The sequence below is a fragment of the Cucurbita moschata genome, unplaced genomic scaffold (genome assembly GCF_002738365.1).
Source record: "Cucurbita moschata cultivar Rifu unplaced genomic scaffold, Cmos_1.0 Cmo_Scf00019, whole genome shotgun sequence".
Lineage (NCBI taxonomy): Eukaryota > Viridiplantae > Streptophyta > Magnoliopsida > Cucurbitales > Cucurbitaceae > Cucurbita > Cucurbita moschata.
In genome coordinates, this window is record NW_019268535.1 from 38,936 (window position 1) to 49,148 (window position 10,213).

Consider the following 10,213-nt stretch of genomic DNA (forward strand, 5'->3'; position numbering starts at 1 on the left):
AGAGAGAGAGAGAGAGAGAGAGAGAGAGAGAGAGAGAGAGAGAGAGAGAGAGAGAGAGAGAGAGATCCCATCATGCAGAATTCTTCTCTCTCTTGTACCCTAAAAAAAAAAAAAAAAGAGTTCTCGATGAAATTATTGGTTATATATTAAGTTGTGGGGTTGAAAGCCCCCACCTCTGTTGGCCTACCTAATTCTTCCACTCCTTTGAGGGGCATCAACCAAATGATAAAGATTCCAAGAGACAAAGAGAGAGCTTTGACAATGTCGCCGTATATCAATATTAAAGGACCATAACACTCATTGCATTGTTCCATGGGAAATGGGTATTATTGTTTAGTTGGTGATGCCCTAATCTTTGTAATCCATCCCACATGCCATGCAAAACCTTTCTTCCATCTTCTCATCACATTTTCATGAGTTCAACTAACAATGTGAACAACGGGACAAAACCCAACTTTAGATTTCATCCAACTTTTTTTTACTATTACAATTATTTTTCCCTAATTCAAAAGAATGAATGAAAAACAACATTATTTGTTGTATATTTCAATGAGCAAAGACTTATTTGAGGTTGTGAGGAGATGATGGCGCCCATGTCATGATGTCCTAACAACTTTCAATTATTTTCTAATAGTAAACTACAAAGCTCTCTCTCTAAATAAATATTATTGGTTTTCCTTGTTCAAGTGTTGACATTTATTATTATTATCATCATAAAGAAATTCATGTCCAATTTCTTAAACACTTCCCAACCTAGTTGATATACATGTCTCTCCTTATCGATTGGTAAGTTGAGATTATTTCACCTAATAAATTAAAATTCCAAGTTTTTTTTTTCTTTCCATTTTATTATTTTTGGAAATGAAGCTTTAATTTCTCATCTAAAATGGGACCAATTGTTCATGTTGAAGTCATCTTGTTTTAATTAGTATCATCAGCTCCGGCTGTTTCAGGGAAGTAGCAACTTGAAACATGAAAGCGAGAGTTTGAGAAAGGAAAGAGGATACAAAGTAAAAAATCCTTCTCTCTTCTCTCTTCTCTCTTCTCTCTTCTCTCTCTCTAGGAGAGTACTGACAAGTTCACATGCACATATACACAGCTCTTGACCCACTCACATACCCATTCCGAGATAGGAAGCTGAAGAACATCTGACCCACATTTTCTCTCTCTCTCTCTCTCTTCCCCCACTCTCTCAATTTCCTCTAAAAAGAATCCCAGGAAAACAAGAAGCTCTTTTGTTGCAATCCCCAATTGCGTTTGTTTGATTAGCTTCATTTTCCATGTTACTAGCTCCAACCAAGTGCTTACATTTGTTCTTCTAAGATACTTGTTCACATCCCTTCATAAATCTGCACAACCTTTTCTTTCACCTCTCTCTTTCTATCTCTTCTTCGCTCGCCATTCCTGGTTCACCCATTGCCTCTCTCTGCTCCTGGATTCTTCTCCTTTGCTGCAAGGAATCGAGATTTGGGAAATTGGTAAGGAACCCAGAAGAGCATTTTGGGATTTGGGTGGAAATTTTTGTGGGATTGGGATTTCTTTTACATTGTGAGCTGATGATTGTGATTAATGGTGGTCCAGCTGGAAATTGCACTGTTTCTGAAGCTGTAATTAGGTGTAAATCTGATATTTCTGTCTTGTACGTACAACCCAAGAAGGAATTTGTATTTCGGTGGAGAATCTGTTGGGAGATGCTGTAACTCAAGGGGCATGGGCTTTCGAAGAATCTCTTTTGGGGTTTGGACTGAATAGAACTCAGGAGAATGTGGGGAAGAAAGGCGTTTGTTTTATCAAGTAACTAAGGGCTTTGTTCTTTTTGGATTGAGGGAGTGCTGGTTACAATATTTATTGCACTACGCATTATCTTGTTGTGTAGCCTTAGATTTGGGTTCTTTTTTGTTTTGGTATGTGGTTCTTTCTATGACTGAACTGAGGGAAGGGCATAGTTTGTTGTGAAAGAGAAGAACCTGAAGATGGCTGCAAAGCTTCTGCATTCTTTAGCTGATGAAAATCCAGATCTGCAGAAGCAAATAGGATGCATGACTGGGATTTTGCAGTTGTTTGATCGTCAGCATATACTCAGTGGAAGACAATTGAGGCACAGGCGGCTTCCTCCTGGTATTTCACTATCTCAATTTGCTTTCGTTTATTGTCTGTTTGCCACAAAAACGTCAAGCAGCCTAAGGACTATATCTTCTTTATGACGTTTCCATCACTTTGTTATATCTTGTTTCAATGCATAGTTCTTTTAAGAGTTGAAGATGCCACTTCTTTCTCTACATCGTTTCCTTTTCTTTTTTGTTTTGGGGACGGAGGAAATGAATTTAAGTTTGTGATTCTTTTGCTTTCTCTTCTGCGGCTGTTTTATGGATATCTCCGTAATTGGTGCTCTTTGGAGGAAAATACTTTGTAAATATGGGGATCGGTATTCCTTGGTTTACAAACAAAACATATCATGCTCTTCATAAACATGTGTCTAATGACGATCCCTTATTTAGATTACTTCTGATTCAGCCACTCCAAATGAGTTTTTTAATCATCTAATAATTTCAGCGTTATTATGTATTAATCCAGTGGTATGCAAATTGATATCATGCCAATTCTTTTTTTCAATCTTGTCTACTACAGGCACTTCTCATCTAAGTATTGGCAACCCAGGGAAAGAATACAATGTCTTTCAGACAGAGGCAACTGTAAGTCTCCTAATTACTCTGCCATTTTTTAAGCCTGCTACTTTACTAAATTGCATATATGTTTAAGCATTTAAGTTCTGTACAGAAATTTTGAGTTCATTCTGGATCGTAATCTATGAATCTTGTTCTTGTAGGACATGTCTCTAAATGAGAGTTCCAGTGACAAACAAAGGTTTAATAAAGATTTATCGAGAGCTTCTTTCTCCTCTTGCTCATCTTCCATGTCCTCTGGTGAGCACAACAAAACAGCTCAGTTGCAAGCTTCCTCCTTTGATCAGATACTTTTATCAAGAGCGCCATTGAGAGATTCTGCAGCAAGCCAGTCAAGTACCTCTCCCCGTGTGGGGAGGCAACCCCTTGATCTGCGAGATGTCGTGAAGGATTCTATGTATAGGGAAGCAAGAATGTTATCGGTCAAAACGTATACCAATGACGAAGCACGGAGTCGTTCTATGAAGCATAGAGACTCTCCAAGGCCTTTACAGCTATCCCAATCTACAGATGGGGCTTCTAAAGATGATACAAATTGGAAACAAAAGATGCCTGTTGATCTGAAGGAGTCTCTTTTGGTTCTTGCTAAACTTCGAGATGCACCATGGTATTACAATGAAGTCGGAGAACATGATAAACTGTCTCACGAAGTAAAAGATGGATTTGTGCAATCATTCTCTAGAGATGGTCCTCGGTTTTCTTATGATGGGAGAGAGGTTGAGCGATTATCCTTTGAATCACGAGATACCATTCGGTCAGCTCCGAAATTTAAAGACTTTCCAAGACTCTCATTGGACAGCAGGGAGAGTTCAATTCATGGTTCCAAGTGTATGTTAAAATCAAACAAACTTTCAAAGAACTTGAATGGTAGCGATTGCTCAAGTGAAAAATCTATTGATCCACCACAACCGTCGGGATCCAGAAAGCATCCCCCCAGTGTTGTGGCAAAGTTAATGGGATTGGAAGCACTTCCAGGCTCACCCTTGGCCAGTGATGCTCAGGTGAGACGTGACCCCTTCGTTAGCTCATTGGATGGCATAAGCTCAATGAGGCCAATTAGAACTCCTGACTCTCCTCGGAACACATTGAAAGGCCCAACTTCTCCACGATGGAAGAATCCTGATTTAGTAATGAAACCTATACCAAATTCAAAGTTTCCGGTAGAAGTTGCACCTTGGAGGCAGCAGGATGGAAGTAGAGCCTTTCATAAACCTGCTCTGAAGCACCTAAATGGATTAGCTGGATCGTCTAACCCCTTTCCTTCTGTTTATAGCGAAATTGAAAAAAGATTGGAAGACTTGGAGTTTAAACAATCAGGGAAAGATCTTAGAGCACTGAAACAGATCCTTGACGCTATGCAATCAAAGGGGCTCTTGGAGACTAGGAAGGAGGAGGAACCTTGTAACAGTGGAACTCAAAGAGAGAATGAATCAAAACGTGAGAGCAGTAGTGTTAATTGTAGGTTGATGAGCGAACGAAGTCGGCCAAAGAACCAAAAGGATTCTTCCAGGAGTGGGGAATCTCCAATTGTGATCATGAAACCAGCAAAACTTGTGGAAAAATCTGGAATTCCAGCTTCATCAGTTATTCAGATGGATGGCCTTCCTGGTGTCCCTAAGCTTCAGAAAGCCCCGCATGGTAAAAAGAACTTCAGTGGCAACCGAGCAGTTAAAGATACATCTCCTGAAAATAGTGGGAGGGGCTCTGGTGCGAGTTCCACCAAAAAGAAAGAGAATGCAAAAAATCTAAGACCAACGCATTCTTCTTCAAAGCCTCAACATTTGGCAACGGAAAACACCGTAAGTTCAATAAAAACCTCAGGGTCTGTGAGCCCAAGATTGCAGCAGAAGAAGGCTGAGCAAGACAAACGATCTCGACCACCAACTCCTCCATCTGACACAAACAAAACTAAATGGAAATCCAACAGACAAGAAACTGATTCGGGCTCTCACGTTGGAAAATTGAGAATGAAATCTTCGCATGTGTCCCAAATGGATGACCAATTGAGTGAGATAAGTAATGAATCAAGAACTTTGAGCAACCAAGGAGACGACATATCTCAACTGTCTGACAGTAATTTATCCTTGGACTCAAAGACAGATATAGAAGTCACCAGCAGCGAACTTCCTACTGACATTAATGGTAGCCATGGTTTACAAATGAAGACTTCAAAGTACTCAGGTTCACATTCAATGGAAAATGTAGGTGACCTATTCATTTTCTTTTTGCTCTGCATTTACAGCAACTAATCTATAATATATTAAATTGTTTCAGAACTCAAGTTTGAGTTTTGATTTTGTGGCTTGCAGGCAAAACTTGCTACTCCTGCTCTTGAACATCCTAGTCCGGTTTCCATTCTCGATTCCTCTATGTATAGAGACGAGGAGCCATCGCCATCTCCTGTTAAGCAGATATCAAAATCCCTCAAAGGTAAAACCAACAATCCTTTCTGAATCAATTTGAATATTTCACAATTTAGTCACTGTACCACCGTCCCACATTTTCAAAAGTGAATATGAAGATGACACATTTTTAACAGGGGGTGGGAGGTAATTATTGATGATCAATCTTGAAATATGTCAGATTTAGAATGTAGGCCAGGATATTTTATGGTTTTATAATGTTCGGCAAATTCATTTTGTTGTGCTCCGGTGGGTGAAGCTTTATCATGATATCACTCTTAAGCCGCAGCATAGAAATTTAAGCTCAACTTTTCAATTCCATTCTGAAAGAGAGAGGAAGTTTCAATTTAATCCGCTCTAATACTTTGATGCATACCTTTCAGGCAATAGGGCTTTAGGCTCTGAAGATTGTGGTGAATATCAATGGAGTGCCACAGATAGCAGTGTGGAGCCTGGTCTTAGCATGGAAATCAACCGCAAGAAACTGCAAAACATCGACAACTTGGTTCAGAAGCTCAGGCGCCTGAACTCTCACTATGATGAAGCAAAAACAGATTACATTGCATCATTATGTGAGAATACTGATCCAGATAACAGATACATATCTGAAATATTGTTAGCTTCTGGCCTCTTACTCCGGGACCTAGGCTCGGGCCTGGCAACGTTTCAACTCCACCCTTCTGGTCATCCGATCAACCCTGAGTTATTCTTCGTTTTGGAGCAAACCAAGACGAGCAGTTTGGTAAGAAAGGATGAGTGCAGCTCTGTGAAAGTTGCAGATTCAAAACTGAAGCAGGAGAAATCTCATCGCAAACTCATTTTTGATGTTGTTAATGAGACTGTTGGCAGAAAGTTGTCTGTTGTTGCTGCATCACCAGAGCCCTGGACAACATCCAAAAAACTAGTAACTAAATCTATTAGTGCGCAAACGCTTCTGAAGGAGCTATGTGCCGAAATCAAACAGTTTCAAACCAAGACACCCAAATGCAACTTGGATGATCAGGACGACGGTTTGAAAAACATGTTAATGGAGGATGTGTTGCAAAGATCTGAGAGTTGGACTGATTTCTTTGGTGACATCTCCAACGTCGTCTTAGACGTTGAAAGATTGATATTCAAAGACTTGGTTGACGAAATCGTATACGTTGAGGCTGCTCATTTACGCACGAAGTCAGGCAGACGAAGACAGTTGTTTACTTGACAGTTTCTTCTTTAACCTTTCCACATCTATCTGTTTTGCATTTCATAGTGATGGAACCTTCATTTTTCTTTTTTTTTTCCTACAATATAGATAGATAGATAGTGCTGTGAAGCGTTGTGACTAATGGTTAAGAAGTGTTGTAAAGATGGTGAACATGAACATCAACATTCTGATGAATCAATATATGTATGCATCTGATATTATTCTTTCTTCACCTCTCCCTTTTGCTTTCCTTCTGCTTCCTACAAACTGTCAAAAACATCTCCCAATATTTTTCTCAATCCAATTTTCTATTACAACGGAATTTGAATCAAAGCAGTACCCTCAAGTCTTAACAACACAAGTAAATATAATCAATCCTCAGAATGAGCTTCTCTAATCATATCAAAACTTTCAAGATTCGATAAAAAAAAATATATATATATATTTATATACTGCTTATCTATGGTGAGAAATTTTAATATGGTACCAATGAAAAACGCCCGATAAAACAGAAATTTGTAATGTTTTAGTTAAATAAACTACAGGAATGCTTGTAACAACAGCTGCCTCCGTAGCATAGTGGTAGTGCGTTCGCTTCGTAAGCGAAAGGTCGCGAGTTCGATCCTCGCCGGGGGCTATTTAGGTTTATGTTTTATTCCGCAAGTTTTGGTGACTCAATTCTTGGGCCTTTTTTTTAATTCTTTGTCCATCAATTTTATATTTGTTTTAGAAATTCTTAACTGAAATGTTATTTTTAACATTTTATAAATAGTTATTATGTAATAAAATTCTCACATTTAAAATTTTATGAAATTTAAAAGATATTTTTTAAGCATGATAATAACGGAAAGGACATTTATTTTAGGTAAATGTTGGAGAGTATTAATAATATTTCTAAAATGAAATATTAAATTTTTTAAAGGTATTAATTTAACTAGGAAATATAAAATCAATAAAAACTGAAAATTACTTGTGCCAACTGCCAACCGAGTTTGCAGTATATAACCTTTCATACAAAAAAATCCAAAATCATTTCACAAATTTTCATTTTTAAGTCGGAAGAATTTTGGGTTGTTCCCATCCCATCCCCTGCCCCCCTCTCTCTCTCCCTCCCTCCCTCCATGGCCAAAGCTTCCTCCTCCCTCTTCCAAACCCTAAAGCGCTTCATCAAGAAGCCATGGGAGATCACCGGCCCTTGTGCAGATCCAGAGTACAGATCTGCCGTCCCCAGCGCCTTAGAGTACAGGGTCTTTTGCCCCGCCACTACTAAGCAGAAACCCATTGTCCCCACCTCCAATCCCCAAACCGTCTTCGACATTAAGTATTACAGCCGCGACCAGCGTCGCAATCGCCCTCCAATTCGACGCATTATCCTCAAGAAACCTGACATCGAGCAGATGATGAAGGAGACTAAGTTCGACCCTGCCGACTTCCCCAAAGTTTATCTTACTGCCGCAATCGAGGAGGATATTAATGCCCGTGGAGGTGGTTATCAGAAGTAGTGAGGTGAGTCTTTTTCTCTTCGACGACCGGTTTGGTGTGTGGCGATCTTTGGGTTTAGGTTTTTCTCTCCGTATGCATACTCTTGCTGTTCCGTTCTTGGCCTCCCCCCGTTCTTTAAGGGGTTGACTGGTTCCGTCTTCCCCAATTGCATAAGTTGTGCATTTTCTGTTGGTGTACAAATCATTCTTCTTGTTTAAAATGGCATAGGTTCTTTTACAGCTTATTGTCAATGCAGATGGTAAGAAGGCTGCATACCTTACTTATAGATGATGGGTCTGAAGGCTTGATCGCTTTCCGGTTCATAATATGAGTAGAACTTTAAAGGGCTAGGTGTTAGATGAACACGAGTCTCCACAATGGTATGATATTGTCTACTTTGAGCTATGCTCAAGCTCTCTTGACTTTTCTTTGGGCTCCCCAAAAGGCCTCACTCCAATGGAGAGATTATTCTTTGATTATAAACCCAAGATCATTCCCGATCATTACCTAAATTAACCGATGTGGGACTTTCATCACCCAACACCTCCCCTCGAACAAAATACGTCTCCCCTTAATCGAGGCTCGACTCCTTTTTCTTTTGGAGTCTTAGTCATTTTTTACTATGCAGCCTCCTTTTTCTTTTGGAGTCTTAGTTATTGTTTACTATGCCTTTGAGGAGCCCGAGGAGGCTCGACTCCTTTTATCAGTCTATTGGCACGACTAAGTTTAGGGCATGACTCTGATACCTTGTTAGATGAACACGACTCTCCACAATGGTATGATATTGTCCACTTTGAGCATAAGCTCTCATGGCCTAGCTTTGGGCTTCCTCAAAAGGCCTCGCTCCAATGGAGAAAGTATTCTTTGATTATAAACCCATGATCATTCCCTAAATTAGCCGATGTGGGACTTTCATCATCCAATACTAGGAAGTGCTTTTGGCCTTATGGCTCTTTTCTTTTGATCTTATAGGATTTGGCTTCCATTCCTGGGTTGTTCTTTGGAAATATGCGATGTATTCAAATTAGATTCACGAAATTCTACTATAATTGTATAATATGTGTTTCATGAAGTTCTTCGGGTTAGTGATGTCCACTACCTTCGCTGAAAGTCAGGTTGAAGAAGGAAGCTATGACCTTAATTAATTGAACAATCTCATGTGAAGTTGTAGGAATTCTGCGTGGATGTTGTCCTGTTCCGTATAGAAATATGGCTATTCATTGGCAGGCAGGCAGGGTGATGTTCAATGATGACTGCATTTTAGTTTTACTTCGATTTAATGCATACTTTACCCCATGCACTCAAGTGGATAGCATTCAACTTCGATCATTATTGTCGTGCTGAATATTAGTTTTGGTCGTGGGAGGATTGGGGGAGGGGAACAAGTGATTCTGTTAAGATACTGTGGCTGCACGTCCTTTAGCAGCCAATTCCATACAAATTTTAGAATATTAAGCTTTGATGGTGGTTGTGTACAAAGCGTTTTGTCTGTATAAAGATTTTTAATTGGAAGCAACTTTGAATTATAGAATTTTCCCTATGAAGAACACTAGTGGAGAAAAATGTGATACCGAGCTTTTATTAAAATTTTATGCTCGTCTTTTCATCATTTGGTTGCTTGTATGTGGTAGTGAAGTGCCATGGAGGATGTGGTTGAGGCATGTAAGATGGACTTTATTATAGATACTCTATACGCACCATTTTCTTGGTCTTTGTTATGCCGCGTTTCTCTGTAAAATATGTCCATTCGTGCAATATGTATTGCATTTCTTTTGGATGGTGGAGAATAACTTCCCTTTTTTCTTATTTTTAAGTGTCTTTAAATGCAGATTAGCACAAGACATAAGCTTAGGTTTCAGAGAATGGCACATCTTGTTTATGAAGGACATCTTGATATCAATATTTTATTTCATTAAGAACACAAATGTGATCTTTTGAATTAATTTTATGAACTAAAATGACTTTTCAGTAATGCTATTGTTTTTCATGATAGTATGTGCCAGTTTTCTGACATAAATGAGTTCTTCTGTCATCAGGTTTGATGGGTTCTTATAAGATGTTCATGGCCTACTTGCTGCGGCATGGATTCTTTCTTTTTTTACTATCTTCTGCGTAACTTTTGTTACTGTTATTCTCAGCATTCTTATCCCAAGAGTTGTAGTACTAGTGGTTGTCTAATAATTGTCAACTTGGTTGCAGATTCCTGTAAATGACCATTAATAACTTAGGAAATTTTACCAGGTTCGTTGTTCTTTGGGAAATGTTTTCTCCAGCTTGCATTCTTCTACTCTGCCTCTCTTTCAGTTTCAACCTGAGAGTGGATTAAGTTGGCATAGTTTGTAGCCCAGCCTATACAATAATACAAGACATGGGGTTTGCCACCAGTAAAGTATACCACCTCGAATTACTGTTTTTTTTTTTTTTTTTTTTTTTTTTTTTTTTTTTTTTTTTTTTTTTTTTTT

The 10,213-nt window shown here is 38.9% G+C and overlaps 2 protein-coding genes and 1 non-coding gene across 3 annotated transcripts; all 3 read left to right on the forward strand.

Annotated features, from left to right (window-relative positions):
• The first annotated feature begins 1,804 nt into the window (after positions 1 to 1,804).
• LOC111457142 (protein LONGIFOLIA 1-like) lies at positions 1,805 to 6,501 on the forward strand. Its single transcript, XM_023099300.1, has 5 exons — positions 1,805 to 2,118; positions 2,629 to 2,693; positions 2,828 to 4,885; positions 4,994 to 5,114; positions 5,470 to 6,501. The coding sequence occupies exons 1-5, from the start codon at positions 1,974 to 1,976 to the stop codon at positions 6,285 to 6,287; spliced, it is 3,207 nt and encodes a 1,068-aa protein (XP_022955068.1). The 5' UTR covers positions 1,805 to 1,973; the 3' UTR covers positions 6,288 to 6,501.
• Positions 6,411 to 10,143, forward strand: LOC111456682. The gene is made up of 3 exons (XM_023098656.1): positions 6,411 to 6,473; positions 7,268 to 7,775; positions 9,788 to 10,143. Exons 1-2 carry the CDS (start codon positions 6,411 to 6,413, stop codon positions 7,769 to 7,771), a joined length of 567 nt encoding a protein of 188 aa, XP_022954424.1. The 3' UTR covers positions 7,772 to 7,775; positions 9,788 to 10,143.
• Positions 6,835 to 6,906, forward strand: TRNAT-CGU. The gene has a single exon. It is a non-coding gene; the product is annotated as a tRNA-Thr (tRNA).
• Positions 10,144 to 10,213: the final 70 nt, after the last annotated feature.